Consider the following 24,338-nt stretch of genomic DNA (forward strand, 5'->3'; position numbering starts at 1 on the left):
TGAATTTGAAAAGGATTTTGGGAAAATTTGGGGGATTTTGGGGTCGAATTTGGGGGATTTTGGGGTGGAATTTGGGGAATTTTGGGGGGTTTGGAAGAAATTTTGGGGTGTTTGGAAGGGTTTGGGGGATTTTGGGGGGGGTTTAGGATCCAGGATTTTTTGAGGAGGATTTTTGGGATTTGGGGTTTTTTGGGAGGGGTCTCACAGTGAATTTGGGGTGAATTTGGGGTGAATTTGAGTAAAAATTTGGGGGTGTTTTTTTTGGTAGGAATTTGGGGGTTTTTGGGGGGTTCTGGGTGGATTTTTGGATCCAGGATTTTTTGGGGTGTGTTTGGGGGATTTTGGGGTTTTTTGGGGAGGGGTCTCACTGTGAGTGGGGTGAATTTGGGGTGAATTTGAGTAAAAATTTGGGTTTTTTTTTTTTGGTAGGAATTTGGGGGTTTTTTGGGGGTTCTGGGTGGATTTTTGGATCCAGGATTTTTTGGGGAGGATTTTTGGGATTTTGGGGTGTTTTTTGGGGAGGGGTCTCACCGTGAGGGAGGTGAAGATCCGAGCCAGGGCCCCCCCAAAGAGGAGCCCCGTGGAGACCCCCGAGAGCTGCCCCGTGTGGCCCTGCCGGGCGTTGGTGACGATCTGGATCAGCTGGGAAAGGGGGGAAATTTTGGGGCTTTTTTTGGGGGGGGGGGGGGTTCCCAAAAATTTGGGAGCCCCAAAAGTTGAAAATTTCCAAAGAAGGAGGGAAAAAAAAAAAAAAAAAAAACCAACAAAATGACCCAAAATTATCGTGAAATCCCCAAGAGAATTTGGTGGAGTTTGGGCAAAAAAAAAAAAAAAAAATTGCAAAATTCTCCCTAAATCCCCCTCAGGATCCCCCAAAATCTCCCCAAATCCACCCAGGACCTCCCCAAATTTCTCCCAGACCTCTTCAGGACACCCCAAAATGTCCCAGGAGCCCCCAAATTTTTCCCCAAATCCTCCCCAACTCCCTTTAACCCCTCCAAGCTCCCCCAAAAACTCTCCAGGACTCCCCAAAATCTCACAAAATCCCCCAAATCCCCCCAGGACCCCTCAAAATCCTCCCCAAAATGCCCCAAAATCTCCCCAAACCCCTTCAGGATCCCCAAAATCCTCCCCAAAATCCCCCCAGAACCCCCAAATCCTCCCCAGAGCCCTCCAGGATCCCCCAAAATCCTTCTAAGCCCCCCCAAAACCCCTCCAGGACCCCTAAAATCCCCCAAAACCCCTTTCAACTCCCCCAAATCCCTCCAGGACCCCCCAAAATTCTCCCAAAACCCCTCAGAATCCCCCCAGGACCCCCCAAAATCCCCCAAATCCCCCCCCAGACCCCTCACCCTGCTGAGGATGATGATGGGCAGGTTCAGGGCCTGCAGGGTGGTGACGAAGCTCAGCGGGGTCAGAGGTGACACCAAAATCCCCAAAAACGCCCCAAAAACGGCCACGAGCGCCAGCCCTGGGGGGGAGGGGACACAAAGGGGGTGAAGGATCCCCAAAAAACCCCAAAAAAAACCCCAAAAAAAATCCCAAAATTTCACCCAAAACTCGGCACCAACCTCGGCCCGTGCGGCCCCCGAAGTGCAGGATGAGGAAGAGGAGGGTGAGGGTCTGCAGGAGGAGGAAGAGCGACTCCCCCCAGGCGCTGTTGGGATTTTGGGGGGGTCAGGGAGGGGTCGGGACCCCTTCAAAAATTGGGGTGGGGGGTCCCAAAACCCCCCCAGGAGGGGAAAAATGGGGAAAATCCCAAGGGAAATGGCTCAAAATGCACCCAAAACACCCCAAAACTTTCCCAAATTCCTCCAAAACTCCCCCAATCTATTCCAAATACCCCAAAATCCCTCCAGGACCCCCCAAAACTCTCCCAAATCCCCTCCAGACCTTCCCAGACCCCCCCCAAATACACCTGAAATCCCCCCAAAATCTTCCTGAATCCCCCAAAATCCCTCCCAGAACCCCAAATCCCCTAAACCACCCCAAAATCCTCCCCAAAGCCCCTGAAACGCCCAAAATCCACACCAAACCCCACTTTGAACCCCCCCCAAACCCCCACAATCCCTCCCAGACACCCAAAAATTTCCTTAAATCCCCCCAAAACTTCCCAAAATTTGCTTCAGACCTTCCCAGACTCCCCGAGTCCAAAAATCCACCCCAAACCCCCATTTTAAGCTCCCCGAAATGTCCCAGAACCCCCCCAAAATCTCTCCGAACCCCCTCAAATCCCTCCCAAACTTCCCAGAACCCCCCCAAAATCCCCCAAAAATCCCCCAAATTTCCCCGCCTGACCTGAAGGGGAAGCCCCTGGCGCAGCCGTAGCCCACGGAGCCCCCCAGGGCCAGCAGCTCCAGCAGCACCGAGGGGAGGCTGAGCCCCCCGCCACTGCGGGACCCCCAAACCTTCAGCAGCTGGGGCACCTTCACTGAGGGGGAGAAAATGGGGTAAAATCCCCAAAAAATCCCCAAAATCCAGCTCAAAATAAGAAAAAAACTGCTTAAAAATACCCCAAAATGGCTTAAAAATACCCCAAACTCCCCCCAGGGACCTCCAAACCTTCAGCAGCTGGGGCACCTTCACTGAGGGGGGGAGAAAATGGGGTAAAATCCCCCAAAAATCCCCAAAATCCAGCTCAAAATACCCCCAAACCGCTCTAAAATATCTCAAAACAGCTTCAAAATACCCCAAAATGGCCCCAAAATTCCCCCCTCAGGGACACCCAAACCTTCAGCAGCTGGGGCACCTTCACTGAGAGGGGGAGAAAATGGGGTAAAATCCCAAAAAATCCAAAAATCCAGCCCAAAATGTGAAAAAAACTGCTTAAAAATACACCAAAATGGCTTAAAAATACCCCAAACTCCCCGCAGGGACCTCCAAATCTTCAGCTGCTGGGGGAGCTTCACTGAGGGCGGGGGGGAAATGGGGTTAAAACTCAAAAAACCCCCAAAAATCCACCCCAAAATCGCTTAAAAATACCTCAAAATTATTCTTAAATGTCCCCCCAGGGACCCCCAAACCTTCAGTCGATGGGGGACCTTCGCTGGGGGAAGAAATGGCATCAAAACCCAAAAAAACCCCCAAATCCACCCCGAAACCCCTCAGAAGTACCCCAAAATTACTTCTAAAATGTCTCCATTGTCCCTCAAACCTTCAGTAGCCCAAGGACTTTTATTGGAGGGGCAGAAATGGATCGGGATGTTCAAAGAAACACCCCAAAATCCACCAAATGAACCCTAAAATAAACTGGGACCCCAAAACCCACAAAATCCTGCCTAGAACCCCCAAAATCTCCCCAGGCCCTCACCCAGGACGGATCCTGCCACGATTCCATAGCCCAGAACTTTGCTCAGGAGGATTTTTAGGCACGGAACTGTGGAGAAAGGAGAAAGGTGAGGTAAAGTGACCCCAAAATTATCAAAAATTTCGCAAAATCCGTCAAAATTCCTCAAAATTTGGATCCCCCACACCCAAAACAAAGATGGCGGCGGCATCGCCTCACAGCCAAATCAAAGATGGCGGCGCACTTTTCCCGCGCCCTAAACCAAGATGGCGGCGCCCGTCACAACTCCCGCCCGTAACCAAAATGGCGGCCGCCCCCACAGCCCTTAAAGGAGCCCCAAAATCCCGCTCAAACCGCCCGAAAAGCCCCGAAAAGCCCGAAAACCGCTCCCCGCGCCCCTCCGGCACCATCGAGCAGCTGGAAGTGGAGGAAGAATCGGTCGAAGCAGTGCTCGGGCAGCAGGAACGGGACGAGCCAAGGCCGGAGCGGCTCCATGGCGGCTCCCGCGCTGAGGGGAAACGGGTGGGAAACGCCCCGCGTACGTCGTGATTGGCTGAGACGCCAGAAAATCCCGCCCCTCTAAACACACCCCGTAATTCTATTAGTTAGGATAGCGTAGTTGACTGTCAATCAAAATAAGCACCAAGTTGTGATTGATCAACGGTTTATTGCGCAACGCGATTGGTTCAGTAGGCGTAAGGCTCCACCCCCCGCTGGTGCGGCGAGCTGTGATTGGTCAGTTTTTTATTAATACGATTGAAGTTTTAAATCCCCCGAATCCCACAGAAATCCACCAAATTCACCCAAATTTTGTGTCGGGGGGGCTCTGAACTCCCAAAAATCCCTTACCAAATCTTCTCTTTAAAGCCTCAAATGTAGATGACGAACACAAATTTGCGGGGTCTTGAGTATTTCGACTTTGGGGGATTCCAGAGTGGTCCAGGCCCCGAGCTTGAGGGACTTCGAGAGATTTGGGGGGTCCAGGAACGTCACTGACTCGCTTTAGACGGAGATTTTTGGGGTCCCAGAGAGATTCTGGGGGTCTCAACCCATTCAGGACGAATTTTTGGGCGTCCAAATCCCAAAACTTTGAGATTCCGGAACGTCCAAAATGAACCTTTCCCCCTTTTTCCTCCGCGCATGCGCAGTGAAGACGCACACACGGCCATATAGGGCAAGGTTTCCGTGCTTTCTTATCCCTTTCGCGCATGCGCTATGCATGCACGGGCGCCGCCATGTTTACCGGCGCCTCCGTACGCCTCCATTCGTGTTGCGCATGCGCAATACACCCATGGACGCCGCCATGCGTGCCGGCGCCGCCGTACGCATTCGCCAAGCCGCACCCGGAAGCGCTGAACGGGCCCGGACCGGAGCCGGGACCCTCCGGGATCCCCCCCCCCCCCCGGTAACCCCGGACCGGAGCCGGGACCCCCCCCCCTCAGAACCCCCCGGTAACTCCGGGACCCCTCCGGTAACCCCGGACCAGGCCCGGGACCCCCACAGGACCCTCCCGGTAACCCCAGACCAGGCCCGAGACACCCCCGGTAACCCCCCGGTAACCGAGGATTCCCCTCCGGAACCCCCCGTTATCCTGCCGGTATTTCCGGAATATTTCTGGGATTTAACCCCAAAATTCCCGGGATTTTGCGCCCCCTCAGACCCCTCGTTATCCTCCGGTGTTCCCGTGATTCTGCCATTATTTAATTCCCGTTATCACCGTAAAATTCCCCAAAATTTCCGGGATTTCCTCGGGATTTAAGGCCCCAAAATCCTCGGGATTTTCTCTCGTCCTTCCCCCGGGATTGCCCCAAAATTACCGGAATTTTCTCGGGATTGAACCCTAAAATTCCCCCCAATATTTGTCCAAAATTCCCGGAATTTTCTGGGGATTTAATCCCAAAATTCCCCCAATATTCCTCCAAAATTCCCCAAAATTCCCAGAATTTTTCTGGGATTTAACCCCAAAATTCCGCCAATATTTGTCCAAAATTCCCGGATTTTTTCTGGGATTTAACTCCCATTATCCCCCCAAAAATTACTCCACAATTCCTGAAAATTCCCAGAATTTTTCTGGGATTGAACCCCAAAATTTCCCCCAATATTCCTCCAGAATTCCCGGAATTTTCTTGGGATTAAACCTCAAAATTCCCTCAATATTTCCCCAAAATTCACGGATTTTTTCAGGGATTTAACTCCATTATCCTGCCAAAATTCCCTAAAAATTCCCGAATTTCTCCCGGGATTTATCCCCCCCAATCCCATCGATATTCCCGGAATTCCATCGGGATTTAAACGCCAAAATTCCCGGAATTCCCTCTGGATTTAACCCCCCCAAATTCCCCAAAATTCCCGACATTTCCTCGGGATTTAAGGCCAAAACTCCTGGATTTAATCCCTCAAAAATTCCAAAAAAATCCCGAAAATTCCCAAAATTCTGCCAGGATTTAACCCCAAAATTCCGGAAATTCCCTCAGGATTTAACCCCTCCATCCCCACCTTTCTCTCCCATATTTTCCCCTCATTTTTACCCCAAATATTCCTGAAATTCCTTCAGGATTTAACCTCTGAATTCTCAGATATTTTCCCTCCTATTTTCCCCATTTTCCCTCCTAGTTTTCCCCATTATTTTCCCTCCTATTTCTCTAACATTTTTCTTTTTTTTCCCCTAATATTTCCCCCAATTTTCTTCCATTTTCCCCTAGTATTTTCCCCAATATTCCTCCATCTTTCCCCTAATATTTTCCCCAATATTCCTCCATTTTTCCCCTAATATTTTCCCCAATATTCCTCCATTTCTCCCGAATATTTTCCCCAATATTCCTCAATTTTTTTCCTAATATTTTCCCCAATATTCCTCCATCTTTCCCCTAATATTTTCCCCAATATTCCTCCATTTCTCCCCTAATATTTTCCCAATATTCCTCCATTTTTCCCTAATATTTTCCCCAATATTCCTCCATTTTTTCCTAATATTTTCCCCAATTTTCCTCCATTTCTCCCCTAACATTTTCTCCAATTTTTCTCCATTTTTCCCTAATATTTTCCCCAATATTCCTTCATTTTTTTTCGTAATATTTTCCCCAATTTTTCTCCATTTTCCCCTAATATTTTCTCCATTTCCCCCTAATATTTTCCCCAATTTTCCTCCATTTCTCCCCTAATATTTTCTCCAATTTTACTCCATTTTTTCCCTAATATTTTCCCCAATTTTCCTCCAATTTTCCTCTCCTATTCCCCTCATTTTTCCCCATTTCCCCCCGCTATCCCCATGGAATCCCAATGCGATTACTCCATGTACTTCCCCGCCGTCCCCTTCCCTCCGCGGGAATTTCTGGCGGGAGATTCCTCCGGTTACCGCGCCCTGCCCCGCCGCAACCACCTGTACCTGGGCGAGACCGTGCGCTTCCTGCTGGTGCTGCGCAGAAACGCCGCGAACCCCGACAGAAATCCCGATAAAAATCCCGACAGAAATCCCGATAAAAACCCCGATAAAAACCCCGATAAAAATCCTGAGGGAACTCCCGCCCACCCCGACAGAAGCCCCGCCCACTCCGGGTCAAACCCCGCCCACCCCAGCCAAAGCCCCGCCCACCCAGACAGCGGCCCCGCCCACCCCGGCGGCGGCCCCGCCCCTTGTGGCGGGAGCGTGCCGGGCGCGTCGCCGTGGGCCCAGCTCGCCGCGTCGCTCTCGGCGCTCGCCACCGTCACCAGCGGCGACAGCCGCGCCCGCCATGAGGAGGAGGCCAATCCCGCCAACGATCCCGGGGATAACTTCGGGAATTCCGGCAACGCCGACGATTCCCGGGAGCCGCCGCCGCTCTTCCGGGAGTGCCGCGCGCTCCTCACGCACTCGCGGGGCCCCGCGGGCGGCGCCGGCCCGGGGGTGAGCGGCGGAACCTTCTGGAATTTCGGGCTCCTCGCGGGTGGGGCGGTTCTGGTTTTCCTGGGGTTTTCCCCTTTTTTCCTTGAATTTTTCCTTGGTTTTCCTATTTTCCCCCCATTTCCCCCCATTTTTTCCCAATTTCCCCCATTTTTCCCTGGGTTTTCCCATTTCTCCTTGAATTTTTCCCATTTTCCTACTTTTTTTTTCCCATTTTTCTTTGTTTTTTTTCCATTTCTCCTTGGATTTTCCCATTTTTCCTTGAATTTTCCTGGTTTTCCTTGGTTTTCCTTTTTTCCCCCCATTTTTCCCAATTTTTTCCCATTTTTTCCCCCATTTTTCCCCATTTTTCCCCAATTTCCCTGTTTTTTCCCCAGCTCCCCGTTGATGACCCCATCATCTCCCAGGACGAGCTCATTTCCCCATTGATTTTCCCCATTTTTTCCCCGTTTTCCCCCATTTTTCCCATTTTTTTCCATTTTTTTCCCATTTTTCCCAATTTCCCTGTTTTTTCCCCCAGCTCCCCGTTGATGACCCCATCATCTCCCAGGACGAGCTCATTTCCCCATTGATTTTCCCCATTTTTTTCCCCGTTTTCTCCCGTTTTTCCCAATTTTCTCCCATTTTTTCCCAATTTTCCCCCATTTTTCCCATTTTTTCCCCATTTTTCCCAATTTCCCTGTTTTTCCCCAGCTCCCGTTGATGACCCCATCATCTCCCAGGACGAGGTGATTTTCCCCTCACCGTGGCCCTGGACCGGCTCCCGCCCGGCACCGCCAAGGCCAAGGTGGGGACACTGGGGACACTTGGGGACATTGGGGACACCTTGGGGACACTTTGGGACATTGGGGACACTTTGGGGACACTTTGGGGACATTTGGGAACACTTTGGGGACACTTGGGGACATTGGGGACACTTTGGACATTGGGGACACCTTGGGGACACCTTGGGGACACTTTGGGACACTTTGGGACATTGGGGACACCTTGGGGACACTTCGGGGACATTGGGGACACCTGGGGACTTTGGGGACACTTGGGGACCTGTTTTGGGGAGAATTGGGGACATCTTGGGATGCCTTGAGGACACCTTGGGGACATTGGGAATAGGATGGGGAGGGACTTGGGGACAATTGGGGACATTGGAGACACTTGGGGACACTTTGGGGATCTTGGGGACACTCTGGGGACATTTTTGGGGACAGCTGGGGACATTGGGAATGGGAGGGGCCTTGGGACATTTGGGGACTTTGGGGACATTGGGAATGGGATGGGGAGGGACTCTGGGGACCTTTGGGGACACTTTGGGGACATTTGGGACATTGGGAGTGGGATAGGGAGGGACTTGGAGGCCACCTTGGGGACACTTTGGGACATTGGGGACAACTGGGGACATTGGAGACACTTGGGGACATTGGAAATGGAATGGGGAAGGACCTTGGTGACACTGGGAATAGGATGGGAAGGGACCTTGGGGACAATGGGGACATTGGGAATGGGAAGGGCCTTGGGGACACTTTGGGGACATCAGGAATGGGATGGGGAGGGACCTTGGGGACATTTGGGGACACTTGGAATGGGAGGAGCCTTGGGGACAATGAGGGGACATCGGGAATGGGATGGGGAGGGACCTTGGGGACAACGTGGGGACATATTTGAGACACTTTGGAGTCATTTTGGGGACATCGGGAATGGGATGGGGAGGGACACCTTGGGGACACCTTGGGGACACTTTGGTGACCCGCGGTGTCCCTTGGTGTCCCCAGATCGTGGTGACCGTGTGGCAGCGGGACACGGAGCCCCCGGAGCTGCAGGAGGGGACAGGGACAGGGACAGGGACAGGGACAGGGACGGGCCAGGTGACAATGACAGGGACAGGGACAGGGCCAGGGGGGTACCTGAGGCTGCTCCAGGGCCGCGCCCCCGGCCAGGTGTTCCGGCAGCAGCACGGCGCCTTCAAGGCTCAAGGTGAGGTCCCCAAGTGTCTCCAGATGTCCCCAAGGTGTCACCTCCCCTCCTCTAGTGTCCCCAAGTGTCCCCAAGCCATCCCGTTTCTTCAGGAACCGCTGAGGATTGTCCCCAACCCCAACCTGGGGACACTTTTGGTGCCACCAAGGTGGGACAAGACCCCTCAGCCCAGCCTGGTGGCCCTGGCTGGCTGTCCCCAAGTGTCCCCAAGGCCACCCTGGGTGACCCCAAGTGCCCCAAACCCCTCAGGAGCCCCCGGGGATTGTCCCCAACCCCGACCTGGGGACACTTTTGGTGCCACCAAGGTGGGACAAAGCCTCTCAGCCCAGCCTGGTGGCCCTGGCTGGCTGTCCCCAAGTGTCCCTGATTGTCCCCAAGTGTCCCCTGATTGTCCCCTGGTGTCCCCACAGTGTCCACGCTGCTGACGGTGCTGCCACCCCCCCGTGTCCGCTGCCGCCAGGTGACCGTGTCCGGAAAGTACCTGACCGTGCTCAAAGGTGACAGCTTGGGGACAGCTGGGGACATCGGGAGGGGTTGGGGACAGCTGGGGACATTGGGGACATTGGGGGGTTGGGACATCGAGGGGTTGGGGACGTTTGTGGGGGTTGGGACAAAGAGGGTGGGAGGGGGGGAAAGGGGAGAGGGTCACTCCTGATGTCCTTAGTGTCCCCAGTCATGTTCCCCTTGTCCCCAATGTCCTGGATGTCCCCTGTGTCCCCAGTGATGTCCCCAATGTCCCCAATGATGTCCCCAATGCTGTCCCCAATGTCCTGGATGTCCCCTGTGTCCCCAGTGCTGAACGGCAGCTCGCAGGAGGAGCTCTCTCTCTGGGACGTGCAGGTGTCCCCAATGATGTCCCCAATGTCCCCAATGATGTCCCCAATGTCCCCAATGCTGTCCCCAGTGCTGAACGGCAGCTCGCAGGAGGAGCTCTCTCTCTGGGACGTGCAGGTGTCCCCAATGTCCCCAATGATGTCCCCAATGTCCCCAATGTCCCCAATGTCCCCAATGATGTCCCCAATGATGTCCCCAATGTCCCCAATGTCCCCAATGTCCCCAATGCTGTCCCCAATGATGTCCCCAATGTCCCCAATGTCCCCACTGTCCCCAGTGCTGAACGGCAGCTCGCAGGAGGAGCTCTCTCTCTGGGACGTGCAGGTGTCCCCAATGCTGTCCCCAATGTCCCCAATGATGTCCCCACTGTCCCCAATGATGTCCCCAATGATGTCCCCACTGTCCCCAGTGCTGAACGGCAGCTCGCAGGAGGAGCTCTCTCTCTGGGACGTGCAGGTGTCCCAATGTCCCCAGTGATGTCCCCACTGTCCCCAATGTCCCCAGTGTCCCCAATGATGTCCCCAATGATGTCCCCAATGATGTCCCCAATGTCCCCAATGATGTCCCCACTGTCCCCACTGTCCCCAGTGCTGAACGGCAGCTCGCAGGAGGAGCTCTCTCTCTGGGACGTGCAGGTGTCCCCAATGATGTCCCCAATGTCCCCAATGATGTCCCCAATGATGTCCCCAATGTCCCCAATGATGTCCCCAATGTCCCCAATGCTGTCCCCAGTGATGTCCCCAATGTCCCCAATGTCCCCAATGCTGTCCCCAGTGATGTCCCCAATGTCCCCAATGCTGTCCCCAGTGATGTCCCCAATGTCCCCACTGTCCCCACTGTCCCCAGTGCTGAACGGCAGCTCGCAGGAGGAGCTCTCTCTCTGGGACGTGCAGGTGTCCCCAATGATGTCCCCAATGTCCCCAATGATGTCCCCAATGATGTCCCCAATGTCCCCAATGATGTCCCCAATGTCCCCAATGCTGTCCCCAGTGATGTCCCCAATGTCCCCAATGTCCCCAATGCTGTCCCCAGTGATGTCCCCAATGTCCCCAATGTCCCAATGCTGTCCCCAGTGATGTCCCCAATGTCCCCACTGTCCCCAATGTCCCCAGTGCTGAACGGCAGCTCGCAGGAGGAGCTCTCTCTCTGGGACGTGCAGGTGTCCCCAATGATGTCCCCAATGTCCCCAATGATGTCCCCAATGATGTCCCAATGTCCCCAATGATGTCCCCAATGTCCCCAATGCTGTCCCCAGTGATGTCCCCAATGTCCCCAATGTCCCCAATGCTGTCCCCAGTGATGTCCCCAATGTCCCCAATGTCCCCAATGCTGTCCCCAGTGATGTCCCCAATGTCCCCACTGTCCCCAATGTCCCCAGTGCTGAACGGCAGCTCGCAGGAGGAGCTCTCTCTCTGGGACGTGCAGGTGTCCCCAATGATGTCCCCACTGTCCCCAATGCTGTCCCCAATGTCCCCACTGTCCCCAATGTCCCCAATGATGTCCCCAATGTCCCCAATGTCCCCACTGTCCCCACTGTCCCCAGTGCTGAACGGCAGCTCGCAGGAGGAGCTCTCTCTCTGGGACGTGCAGGTGTCCCCAATGCTGTCCCCAATGATGTCCCCAATGTCCCCACTGTCCCCAATGATGTCCCCAATGTCCCCAATGTCCCCAATGTCCCCAATGCTGTCCCCAGTGCTGAACGGCAGCTCGCAGGAGGAGCTCTCTCTCTGGGACGTGCAGGTGTCCCCAATGTCCCCACTGTCCCCAATGATGTCCCCAATGTCCCCAATGTCCCCAATGTCCCCAATGCTGTCCCCAGTGCTGAACGGCAGCTCGCAGGAGGAGCTCTCTCTCTGGGACGTGCAGGTGTCCCCAATGATGTCCCCAATGATGTCCCCAATGTCCCCAATGTCCCCAATGTCCCCAATGCTGTCCCCAGTGCTGAACGGCAGCTCGCAGGAGGAGCTCTCTCTCTGGGACGTGCAGGTGCTGCCCAATTTCAACGCCAGTTACCTGCCCGTGATGCCCGACGGCTCCGTGCTGCTCGTGGACGACGTCTGGTGAGCCTGGGGACACCTGGGGACACCTGGGGACACCTGGGGACACCTGGGGACACCTGGGGACAGTGTGGGTTATCTGGGAGCACGTGGGACACAATGTGGGGGCCCCCTGGGGGACAGCTTGGGGACAATGTGGGAGCATCTGGGGGCACTTGGGGAGACCTGGGGACAGTGTGGGGACACTTGGGGACACTTTGGGGAGACCTGGGGACAGCTGGGGACAATGTGGGGGAGAGCTGGGGACACCTCGGGACAATGCGGGGACACCTGGGGACAGCTGGGGAAACTGTGGGGAGACCTGGGGAGACCTTGGGGACACCGTGGGGACCTTGGGGACACCGTGGGGACCTTGGGGACAATGTGGAAACCTTGAGGACAATGCTGTGACCTTGGGGACACTGTGGGGACCTTGGGGATGCCATGAGGACTTTGGGGACAGTGTAGGGCTTTTGGGGACACCATGAGGACCTCGGGGACAATGCTGTGACCTTGGGGACATTACCAGAACCTTGGGGACACCATGAGGACCTTGGGGACAATGCTGTGACCTTGGGGACAACGTGGGGACCTTGAGCACACTGTGGGGACCTTGGGGATGCCATGAGGACCTTGGGGACAACACTGTGATCATGGGGACAATGTGGGGACCATGGGGACAATGCCATGACCTTGGGGACATCATGAAGACCTTGGGGACAATGGGGAGATCTTGAGAACGCTGTGGAGACCTTGGGGACAATGGGGAGAGCTTGGGGACAGTGTGGGGACCTTGGGGACAGTGTGGGGACCTTGGGGACAATGGGGAGAGCTTGGGGACAATGGGGAGAGCTTGGGGACAGTGTGGGGACCTTGGGGACAATGGGGAGACCTTGGGGACAATGGGGAGAGCTTGGGGACAACGTGGAGACCTTGGGGACAATGGGGAGACCTTGGGGACAGTGGGGAGAGCTTGGGGACAATGGGGAGACCTTGGGGACAGTGGGGAGAGCTTGGGGACAATGGGGAGACCTTGGGGACAATGGGGAGAGCTTGGGACAGTGGGGAGAGCTTGGGACAATGGGGAGAGCTTGGGGACAATGGGGAGACCTTGGGGACAATGGGGAGAGCTTGGGGACAGTGGGGAGAGCTTGGGGACAGTGTGGGGACCTTGGGGACAATGTGGAGACCTTGGGGACAATGGGGAGAGCTTGGGGACAACGTGGGGACCTTGGGGACAATGGGGAGACCTTGGGGACAATGGGGAGAGCTTGGGGACAGTGTGGGGACCTTGGGGACAATGGGGAGAGCTTGGGGACAGCGTGGGGACCGTGAGGACCTCAGGCACGGGAAGGAACTTTGGGGACAGCGTGGGGAGACCGTGGTGACCTTGGGGACGTGACCTGTCCCCCCTGAGTGTCCCCTGAGCGTCGCCGTGTCCCCGCAGCCACCACTCCGGGGAGGTGCCCGTGGGCGCGTTCTGCCGCGTGCCCGGGTGCCACTCGCGGTGGCCGTGTCCCCTGAGCGCCCTGGAGGAGCAGAACTTCCTGTTCCAGCTGCAGGCGCCCGAGCGGCCGCCCCGCGACGCCAAGGAGGTGAGGGGACACCTGGGGACACCTGGGGACACCTGGGGACGCTTGGGGACATCCAGCCGGGGCCGCCAGGCTGGGCCAAGGGGACTCGTCCTGCGTTGGTGGCACCAAAAGTGTCCCCAAGTTGAGTTTGGGGACGCTGGGAGGGCCTTGGGGACACCTGGGTGGCTTTGGGGACACCTGGGGACGCTTGGGGACATCCAGCCGGGGCCGCCAGGCTGGGCCAAGGGGACTCGTCCTGCGTTGGTGGCACCAAAAGTGTCCCCAAGTCGGGGTTGGGGACACTGGGAGGGCCTTGGGGACACCTGGGGACTCTTGGGGACACTTGGGGACATCCAGCCGGGGCCGCCAGGCTGGGCCAAGGGGACTCGTCCTGCGTTGGTGCCACCAAAAGTGTCCCCAAGTTGAGTTTGCGGACGCTGGGAGGGCCTTGGGGACACCTGGGTGGCTTTGGGGACACCTGGGGACACTTGGGGACATCCAGCCGGGGCCGCCAGGCTGCGCCAAGGGGACTCGTCCTGCGTTGGTGGCACCAAAAGTGTCCCCAAGTCGGGGTTGGGGACACTGGCAGGGCCTTGGGGACACCGGGGGACGCTTGGGGACATCCAGCCAGGGCCACCAGGCTGGGCCAAGGGGACTCGTCCTGCCTTGGTGGCACCAAAAGTGTCCCAAGTTGAGTTTGGGGACAGTTCTTGGGGGTATCTGGGGGCCTGGGGGCACCAGGGTGGCCTTGGGGACATCCATTGAGGGCCACCAAAAACTTGTCCCACCTTGGTGGCACCAAAAGTGTCCCCAGGTCGAGGCTGGGGACAGTTCCCGGTGGTTCCTGAGGGGGTTTGGGGTGGCTTTGGGACACTGGGAGGGCCTTGGGGACACTTGGGGACAACAATCAAAGGCCACCAACCCCATGCAAGCCCCCCAAGATGCCACCAACCCCCCCCCGACGGTGCTGTCCCCGGGCTTGGTGACAGTCCCCGTTGTCCCCGGTGGCCTTGGGGACGTTGGGGACACGGAGGTGACACGGCGGTGACAGCGATGTCCCCACGCAGGGCCTGGAGGTGCCGCTGGTGGCCGTGGTGCGCTGGTCGACGCCGAAGCTGCCGTTCACCAACAGCATCGTCACCCACTACCGGTGAGTGCCACCTGCTGCCACCTCTGCCACCTGCTGTCACCTCGGTGTCACCTCGGTGTCCCCAGGGCTCCAGAGCCTCCTGGCGTGCCGCCACCTCGGTGTCACCTCCTTGTCACCTCGCTGTCCCCGTGTCCCGCCATCCTCAGCACGTTCTTCGGCTCCTCTCTGGACTTCCCCACGATGCCACCTCAACGTCCCCATGATGTCCCCAAGCCCTCCAGACCTTCCTGGTGGCCCCTCCAAGTGCCACCACCTCCTGTCCCCTCATTGTCCCCTCATTGTCCCAGTGCCACCATGTCCCTATGGCCCTTTGGGGCTCCTCTGAGGCTGTCAGATGATGCCACCACCGTGTCCCCAGTGTCCCCATGATGTCCCCATGATGTCCCCAAGCTCTCCAGGCCCCTGCATGTGCCACCACCACTTGTCCCATCAATGTCACCTCATTGTCCCGGTGCCACCACATCCCAGAGCTCTCTGTAGCTCCTTCAGCAGTGTCCCCATGATGCCACCCCGATGTCCCCAGTGTCCCCATGATGTCCCCAAGCTCTCCAGACCCTCCTGGTGGCCCCTCCATGTGCCACCACCTCCTGTGCCATCACTGTCCCCTCATTGTCCTGGTGCCACCACATCACCAGAGCTCTCTGTAGCTCCCTCAGTGGTGTCCCCAAGATGCCACCTCAGTGTCCTCAATGTCCCCATGATGTCCCCAAGCCCTCCAGACCCTCTTGGCTTCTTCTATGTGCGCCACCACCACTTGTCCCATCATTGTCCCCTCATTGTCCCCATGTCCCTCCATTCTCAGACCTCTTGGGGCTCCTTCAGAGGTGTCCCCATGATGCCACCACCATGTCCCCAATGTCCCCTAGCCCTGCAGACCCTCCTGGTGGCCCCTCCATGTGCCACCACCTCCTGTGCCATCACTGTCCCCTCATTGTCCCGGTGCCACCACATCACCAGAGCTCTCTGTAGCTCCTTCAGCAGTGTCCCCATGATGCCACCCCCATGTCCCCATAATGTCCCCAAGCCCTCCAGACCCTCTTGGCTTCTTCTATGTGTGCCACCACCACTTGTCCCATCAATGTCCCCTCATTGTCCCCATGTCCCTCCATTCTCAGACCTCTTGGGGCTCCTTCAGAGGTGTCCTCATGATGCCACCACCATGTCCCCAATGTCCCCAAGCCCTCCAGACCTTCCTTGTTGCCCAGGGCCACCTCTCCACGTGCCACCACCACTGTGCCCTCATTGTCCTGGTGCCACCACATCCCCGGAGCTCTCTGGCTCTTCTCTGGGGCTGTCCCCATGATGCCACCCAGGTGTCCCCACGATGTCCCCGATGTCCCCTCAGGCTGCCGAGCATCCGCCTGGAGCGGCCGCGCTTCGTCATGACGGCCACGTGCGAGTCGCCCGTGGTGGCCCTGCAGCGCTTCACCGTCACCTACACCCTGCTCAACGACCTGCAGGACTTCCTGGCCGTGCGGCTGGTGTGGACCCCCGAGGCCACCGCCGGTGGGGACACTGGGGACACCTGGGGACATTGGGGACATCAGGGGTATTGGGGACATTGGGGGGATTGGGGACATTGGGGACATTGGGGACCTGCAGGACTTCCTGGCCGTGCGGCTGGTGTGGACCCCCGAGGCCACCGCCGGTGGGGACACTGGGGGAATTGGGGACATTGGGGACAGCTGGGGTATTGGGGATGTTGGGGACATTGAGGGGATTGGGGACACTGGGGAAATTGGGGACATTTGGGGACATTGGGGACCTGCAGGACTTCCTGGCCGTGCGGCTGGTGTGGACCCCCGAGGCCACCGCCGGTGGGGACACTTGGGGACATTGGGGGGATTGGGGACATTGAGGGGACTGGGGACATTAGGGACATCGGGGACATTGGGGATGTTGGGGACAATGGGACATTGGGGACCTGCAGGACTTCCTGGCTGTGTGGCTGGTGTGGACACCTGAGGCCACCGCCGGTGGGGACACCTGGGGACATTGGGGACAGCAGGGAAACTGGGGGGGATTGGGGATGTTGGGGGGATTGGGGACATTTAGGGACATTGGGGACCTGCAGGACTTCCTGGCCGTGCGCCTCGTGTGGACCCCCAAGGCCGCTGCCGGTGGGGACACTTGGGGACATTGGGGACATCTGGGGACACTGGGGGGATTGGGGACATTGGGGACATTGGGGACCTGCAGGACTTCCTGGCCATCCGGCTGGTCTGGACACCTGAGGCCACCGCCAGTGGGGACACCTGGGGACACTTGGGGACATTGGGGACAGCAGGGAAACTGGGGGGATTGGGGACATTTAGGGACACTGGGGACCTGCAGGACTTCCTGGCCGTGTGGGTGGTCTGGACACCCAAGGCCACCACCAGTGGGGACACTTGGGGACATTGGGGACATCAGGGGTATCGGGGACATTGGGGATGTTGGGGACATTTGGGGACATTGGGGACCTGCAGGACTTCCTGGCCGTGCGGCTGGTGTGGACCCCCGAGGCCACCGCCGGTGGGGACACTGGGGACACCTGGGGACATTGGGGACATCAAGGACATTGGGGACAGCAGGGACACTGGGGGGATTGGGGACACCTGGGGACATTGGGGGTTTGGGGACATTGGTGGGGACCGCAAAAAATGCTCAAAAAAAAAAAAAAGTTGAAATATCCCAAAAAATGCTCTAAGAATCCCCCAAAAAAGGCTAAAAAATCCCCCCAAACATTCCCCCAAAAAATCCCCAAAAGAGCCCCAAAAATTCCTTCAAATCCCAGAACCCAAAACCGCCAAAAAAGCTCCAAAAAAACCTTGAAATACCCCAAAAAACGCTCTAAAAATCCCTAAAAGTCCCAAAAAATTAAAAAAAAAAAAATCCCCTAAAATTCCCCAAAAAAATCCCAAAAATTCCCCCCAAAAAAATCCCCTAAAATTCCCCAAAAAATCCCAAAAATTCCCCAAAAAAATCCCCTAAAATTCCCCAAAAAATCCCAAAAATTCCCCAAAAAAATCCCCTAAAATTCCCCAAAAAATCCCAAAAATTCCCAAAAAAATCCCCAAAAATGCCCCGGAGTGCCCGGAACGTTCTGGAATTGCAGGGAAGGCCCGCGGCTCGCTGGACTCCGTGGTTTGCCACACGCCCCTGACCAACCTGGGCTACTCCCGCAAGGGCAGCGCCAGAACCTTCCGGGTGGCCTTCCAGGCGCTGCGGGCCGGGCTCTTCGAGGTCAGTGCCACCCCTGTGCCCCCTGTGCCACCCTCAGTGTCACCTGTGTCACCTTCTGTGTCACCCGTGTCACCTCAGTGCCACCAGTGCCACCCCTGTCCCCATTATCCCATTCCCAGTATCCCCAGTGTCCCCGTTCCAGGCGCTGCGGGCTCTTCGAGGTCAGTGCCACCCCCTGTGCCACCTGTGTCACCTTCTGTGTCACCCGTGTCACCCCAGTGCCACCAGTGCCACCCCTGTCCCCGTTAGCCCATTCCCAGTATCCCCAGTGTCCCCGTTCCAGGCGCTGCGGGCTCTTCGAGGTCAGTGCCACCCCCTGTGCCACCTGTGCCACCCTCAGTGTCACCTGTGTCACCTTCTGTGTCACCCCAGTGCCACCAGTGCCACCCCTGTCCCCGTTAGCCCATTCCCAGTATCCCCAGTGTCCCCGTTCCAGGCGCTGCGGGCCGGGCTCTTCGAGGTCAGTGCCACCCCCTGTGCCACCTGTGCCACCCCCTGTGCCACCTGTGCCACCTTCCATGTCACCCCAGTGTCACCTCTGTCACCCCTGTCCCCGTTATCCCCATCGTTATCCCGTTCCCAGTGTTCCCAGTATCCCCAGTATCCCCGTTCCAGGCGCTGCGGGCCGGGCTCTTCGAGGTCAGTGCCACCCCCTGTGCCACCCCCTGTGCCACCCTCAGTGCCACCTGTGTCCCCCCAGTGTCACCTCTGTCACCCCTGTGCCCGTTGTCCTCGTCATTATCCCATTCCCAGTGTTCCCAGTATGCCCAGAACTCTTCTCCCAGTGACTCCCAGTCTCTCCCAGTGCCCCTAAAACCCCATCCCAGTAACTCCCAGTGCCTCCCAGTCTATCCCAGTACATCCCAGTGCCCCCAAAACTCCCTCCCAGTGCCCACAAAGGTCCCTCCCAGTAACTCCCAGTGCCTCCCAGTCCCTCCCAGTGCCCATAAACCCCATCCCAGTAACTCCCAGTGCCCTCCCAGTGTTTCCCAGTCTCTCCCAGTGCCTCCCAGTCCATCCCAGTGCCCTCCCAGTGCCCTCCCAGTCCCTCCCAGTGTCCTCCCAGTGTCTCCCAGTCCATCCCAGTGTCCTCCCAGTGCCCTCCCAGTCCCTCCTAGTGTCTCCCAGTCCCTCGCAGTGCCTCCCAATGAATCCCAGTTCCTCCCAGTGCCCATAAACCCCATCCCAGTAACTCCCAGTGCCTCCCAGTCTATCCCAGTGCCCATAAACCCCATCCCAGTAACCCCCAGTGCCCTCCCAGTGCCCTCCCAGTGCCCATAAACCCCATCCCAGTAACTCCCAGTGCCCTCCCAGTCCCTCCCAGTGTCTCCAAATCCCCTCCCAGTGCCCCAAAGCTCCCCCAGAGCTCCCTCCCTGTAGCTCCCTGTAACTCCCAGTCCCTCCCAGTGCCTCCCAGTGCCCTCCCAGTCCCTCCCAGTCCCTCCCAGTGCCCCCAAACTCCCTCCCAGTAACTCCCAGTACATCCCAGTGCCCCCCAAAACTCCTTCCTAGTCAGTGCCGGTAACTCGCAGTGCCCCAAACACTCCCTCCCAGTAACTCCCAGTGCCCATAAACCCCATCCCAGTAACTCCCAGTGCCCTCCCAGTGCCCTCCCAGTGCCCTCCCAGTGCCCTCCCAGTGCCCATAAACCCCATCCCAGTAACTCCCAGTGCCCTCCCAGTGCCCATAAACCCCATCCCAGTAACTCCCAGTGCCCTCCCAGTGCCCTCCCAGTGCCCATAAACCCCATCCCAGTAACTCCCAGTGCCCTCCCAGTCCCTCCCAGTGTCTCCAGATCCCCTCCCAGTGCCCCAAAGCTCCCCCAGAGCTCCCTCCCTGTAACTCCCAGTCTCTCCCAGTCCCTCCCAGTGCCTCCCAGTCCCTCCCAGTCCCTCCCAGTCCCTCCCAGTGCCTCCCAGTGCCCTCCCAGTCCCTCCCAGTCCCTCCCAGTGCCCTCCCAGTCCCTCCCAGTGCCCTCCCAGTCCCTCCCAGTGCTTCCCAGTGCCCTCCCAGTCCCTCCCAGTGCCCTCCCAGTGCCCTCCCAGTCCCTCCCAGTGCCCTCCCAGTGCCCTCCCAGTGCCCTCCCAGTGCCCTCCCAGTCCCTCCCAGTCCCTCCCAGTCCCTCCCAGTGCCCTCCCAGTCCCTCCCAGTCCCTCCCAGTGCCCTCCCAGTCCCTCCCAGTCCCTCCCAGTCCCTCCCAGTGTCTCCCAGTGCCCTCCCAGTCCCCTCCCAGTCCCTCCCAGTCCCTCCCAGTCCCTCCCAGTCCCTCCCAGTGCCCCAAAGCTCCCCCAGAGCTCCCTCCCAGTGCCTTCCAGTCCCTCCCAGTCCCTCCCAGTCCCTCCCAGCCCCTCCCAGCCCCTCCCAGTGCCTCCCAGTCCCTCCCAGTCCCTCCCAGTCCCTCCCAGTCCCTCCCAGTGCCCTCCCAGTGCCTCCCAGTCCCTCCCAGCGCCTCCCAGTCCCTCCCAGTGGCTCGCAGTGACGGGCGGTGCCCGCAGCTGTCGCAGCACATGAAGCTGAAGCTGCAGTTCACGGCCAGCGTGAGCGGCGCCCCGGCCGAGGCGCGCCCGCTGTCCCGCAGGAGCAGCCCCAGCTCCCCGGCCGTGCGCGAGCTCGTGGCCGGGCTCGGCCGCTCCCAGTCCTTCTCCCACCAGCAGCCGGCGCGCAGCCACCTCATGAGGTACTGGGAGCACTGGGGGGCGCTGGGAGGGACTGGGACACACTGGGAGGGCACTGGGAGGGACTGGGAGGCACTGGGACACACTGGGAGGGCACTGGGAGGGACTGGGAGGGCACTGGGAGGGACTGGAGGGGGACTGGGAGGCACTGGGAGGGCACTGGGAGAGACTGGGAGGGCACTGGGAGGCACTGGGAGGGACTGGGAGGCACTGGGAGGGACTGGGAGCACTGGGAGGGACTGGGAGGCACTGGGACACACTGGGAGGGACTGGAGGGGGACTGGAGGGCACTGGGAGGGACTGGGAGGCACTGGGACACACTGGGAGGGCACTGGGAGGGACTGGAGGGGGACTGGGAGGGCACTGGGAGCACTGGGAGGGACTGGGAGGTACTGGGAGCACTGGGAGGGACTGGGAGGCACTGGGAGGGCACTGGGAGCACTGGGAGGGGGACTGGGAGGCACTGGGACACACTGGGACACACTGGGACACACTGGGAGGGACTGGAGGGGCACTGGGAGGGCACTGGGACACACTGGGAGGGCACTGGGAGGGACTGGGATGAGGATCTGGGGGGACTGGGAGCCACTGGGAGCGACTCGGAGGGACTGAGACGGGGTCTTGGGGCACTGGGAGGGACTGGGACACACTGGGAGGGCACTGGGACACACTGGGACACACTGGGAGGGGGTTTGGGGTGCTGGGAAGGGGCTTTGAGGGCACTGGGGTGGGGTCTTGGGGCACTGGGAGGGGACTGGGAAGGGACTGGGAGGGGGTTTGGGGCACAGGTACTGGGAAGACTGGGATGGGACTGGGAGCGACTGGGATGAGGATTTGGGGGGACTGGGAGGGACTGGGAGGGACTGGGATAAGGTTTTGGGGCACTGGGACACACTGGGGTAAGGTTTGGGGACATTGGGAAGGACTGGGAGAGGATTTTGGGGCACTGGGAGGGGACTGGGGAGGACTGGGAGGCACTGGGAGGCACTGGGAGGCACTGGGAGGCACTGGGATTAGGTTTGGGGCCATTGGGAGGGACTGGGATAAGAATCTGGGGCACTGGGATGGGGTTTTGGGGCACTGGGAGGGACCGGGGGGACTGGGATGAGGATTTGGGGGCACTGGGAGGCACTGGGAGGGACTGGGAAGGGACTGGGAGGGGGTTTGGGGGTACTGGGAGCACTGGGAGGGACTTGGGATGGGGTTTTGGGGGTACTGGGTGTTACTGGGAGGGACTGGGGGGACTGGGATGGGACTGGGAGGCACTGGGATGGGGATTTGGGGGAACTGGGAGTTACTGGGATGAGGATTTGGGGATACTGGGAGGCACTGGGAGGCACTGGGAGGGACTGGGGGGACTGGGAGTTACTGGGATGAGGATTTGGGGGGACTGGGAGGGACTGGGGGAGCACTGGGGGTTACTGGGAGCAACTGGGAGGGGATTCTGGTGGCACTGGGAGGGACTGGGATGTGCCAAGGGAACACGGCGACGCTGGGGGTGACACAGGGAGCTGCCACTGCTGCCTTGGGTGACACAGGGACACTGTAGGTGACCCGAGAGCGACACAGGTGACACACAGGGACACTGAGGTGACACAGGTGACACTGCTGTCCCCAGGTCCGGCAGCGTGATGGAGCGCAGGGCCATCACCCCGGGGTGACACAGGGGGTGACACAGGGACACTGAGGGTGACACAGGTGACACACAGGTGACACAGGTGACACTGCTGTCCCCAGGTCCGGCAGTGTGATGGAGCGCAGGGCCATCACCCCGGGGTGACACAGGGACACTGTAGGTGACACAGGTGACACACAGGTGACACAGGTGACATTGCTGTCCCTGTCCCCAGGTCCGGCAGCGTCATGGAGCGCAGGGCCATCACCCCGGGGTGACACCGGGGGTGACACAGGGACACTGTAGGTTACACAGGGACACTGTAGGTCACACAGGGGGTCACACAGGTGACACTGAGGTCACACGGGTGACACAGGTGACACTGCTGTCCCTGTCCCCAGGTCCGGCAGTGTCATGGAGCGCAGGGCCATCACCCCGGGGTGACACAGGGACACTGAGGGTGACACAGGGACACTGTAGGTGACACTGAGGTGACACAGGTGACAGTGCTGTCCCTGTCCCCAGGTCCGGCAGTGTCATGGAGCGCAGGGCCATCACCCCGGGGTGACACAGGGGGTGACACAGGGACACTGTGGCTGTGACAGGGATGCTGTAGGTGACACAGGTGACACTGAGGTGACACTGAGGTGACAGTGCTGTCCCTGTCCCCAGGTCCGGCAGCGTCATGGAGCGCAGGGCCATCACGCCCCCGGTGGGGTCCCCCGTGGGCCGCCCCCTGTACCTGCCCGCGGGTGACAAAGCCGTGCTGGCCCTGGACAAGATCGCCAAGAGGGAGTGCAAGGTGCTCGTGGTGCCACCCGTCCAGTGACAGCGGGGACAGCGGGGGGACAGTGAGGGGACAGTGGGGAGACAGTGTGGGACAATGAGGGGACAGTGGGGGGACATTGGGGGGACAGCGTGGGGATAATGGGGGGATAGCAAGGGGACAATGAGGGGACAGCGTGGGGACAATGTGAGGGACAGCATGGGGACAATGGGGAGACTGTGGGGACAATGGGGACAGTGAGGGCGTGGGGACAATGGGACAGCGTGGGGACAATGTGAGGGACAGTGAGGGGACAACGAGGTGACAGCGTGGGGACTCAGGGACAGCATGGGGACAATGGGGGGACAGTGTGGGGACGATGGGGAGACAGTGTGGGACAATGAGGGGACAGTGGGGGGACATTGAGGGGACAGTGGGGGGACAACGTGGAGACATCAACAGGACAGCGAGGGGACAATGGGGGGATAGCAAGGGGACAACGAGGGGACAGCGTGGGGACAGTGTGGGGAGACTGTGGGGACAATGTGAGGGACAGCGTGGGGACAATGGGGGGGACAGCGTGGGGACAATGGGGAGACTGTGGGGACAACAAGGAGACATCGTGGGGACAATGGGGACAGCAAGGGACAGTGCAGGGACTCAAGAGACAGCATGGGGACAATGGGGGGACAGTGCGGGGACAGTGTAGGGACAATGGGGGACAGCATGGGGACATCAACAGGACAGCGAGGGGACAATGGGGACAACGTGGGGACATCAACAGGACAGCGAGGGGACAGCAAAGGACAGTAGGGGACAGTGGGGACAGCGCTGGGACGCTGGGGACATCTTGGGGACAGCAGTGGGGTGGCACAGACAACGCTGGGACGCTGTGGGGACAGTTTGGGGACAGTTTGGGGACATGGCAGGGACACCAGTGGGACAGTGGGGACAGCGAGGGGACAATGCAGGGACCTTGGGGACATTGTGGGGACATTGCCAGAGTGGCAGCAATGGCTCTGGGACAGTGGGGACAGGGGGACAATGGGGACAGGGCCACCCCCGGTGTCCCCAGAGCCACAGGGCCACCCCCAGGACCTTGGGGACATTGGGGACAGGGACCAAGGGGACAGGGCCACCCCCAGTGCCACCCCCAGGACACTGGGGCCAAGGGGGACAGGGCCACCCTCAGTGTCCCCACTGTGCCAGGGACAGGGACCAAGGGGACAGAGCCACCCCCAGCTTGGGGACAATGGGGACAGTGGGGACAGAGCCACCCCCCGTGTCCCAGGGCCACCCCCAGAGCCTTGGGGACACTTTGGGGACAAT

At 58.8% G+C, this 24,338-nt stretch overlaps 3 protein-coding genes across 3 annotated transcripts; 2 read left to right on the forward strand and 1 right to left on the reverse strand.

The window, feature by feature from the left end:
* Positions 1 to 492: 492 nt before the first annotated feature.
* On the reverse strand, positions 493 to 3,793 carry LOC134433514 (mannose-P-dolichol utilization defect 1 protein-like; the record flags this gene model as incomplete). Its single annotated transcript, XM_063182348.1, has 6 exons — positions 3,694 to 3,793; positions 3,311 to 3,376; positions 2,299 to 2,431; positions 1,572 to 1,657; positions 1,353 to 1,471; positions 493 to 642 (listed from the first exon to the last, which is right to left on the reverse strand). Coding segments are annotated over exons 1-6 (642 nt in total), but the record flags the coding sequence as incomplete, so codon positions are not given.
* A 2,542-nt stretch (positions 3,794 to 6,335) lies between these two features.
* On the forward strand, positions 6,336 to 6,917 carry LOC134433516 (cGMP-specific 3',5'-cyclic phosphodiesterase-like; the record flags this gene model as incomplete). Its single annotated transcript, XM_063182350.1, has 1 exon — positions 6,336 to 6,917. A coding segment is annotated over exon 1 (363 nt), but the record flags the coding sequence as incomplete, so codon positions are not given.
* A 948-nt stretch (positions 6,918 to 7,865) lies between these two features.
* LOC134433512 (trafficking protein particle complex subunit 14-like) lies at positions 7,866 to 23,083 on the forward strand. The gene is made up of 10 exons (XM_063182344.1): positions 7,866 to 7,953; positions 8,933 to 9,134; positions 9,545 to 9,631; positions 11,908 to 12,028; positions 13,452 to 13,599; positions 14,646 to 14,728; positions 16,074 to 16,234; positions 17,826 to 17,953; positions 20,449 to 20,630; positions 22,916 to 23,083. Exons 2-10 carry the CDS (start codon positions 9,032 to 9,034, stop codon positions 23,070 to 23,072), a joined length of 1,170 nt encoding a protein of 389 aa, XP_063038414.1. The 5' UTR covers positions 7,866 to 7,953; positions 8,933 to 9,031; the 3' UTR covers positions 23,073 to 23,083.
* The last annotated feature ends 1,255 nt before the right edge of the window (positions 23,084 to 24,338 follow it).

This window comes from Melospiza melodia, unplaced genomic scaffold (assembly GCF_035770615.1).
Source record: "Melospiza melodia melodia isolate bMelMel2 unplaced genomic scaffold, bMelMel2.pri scaffold_184, whole genome shotgun sequence".
NCBI lineage: Eukaryota > Metazoa > Chordata > Aves > Passeriformes > Passerellidae > Melospiza > Melospiza melodia.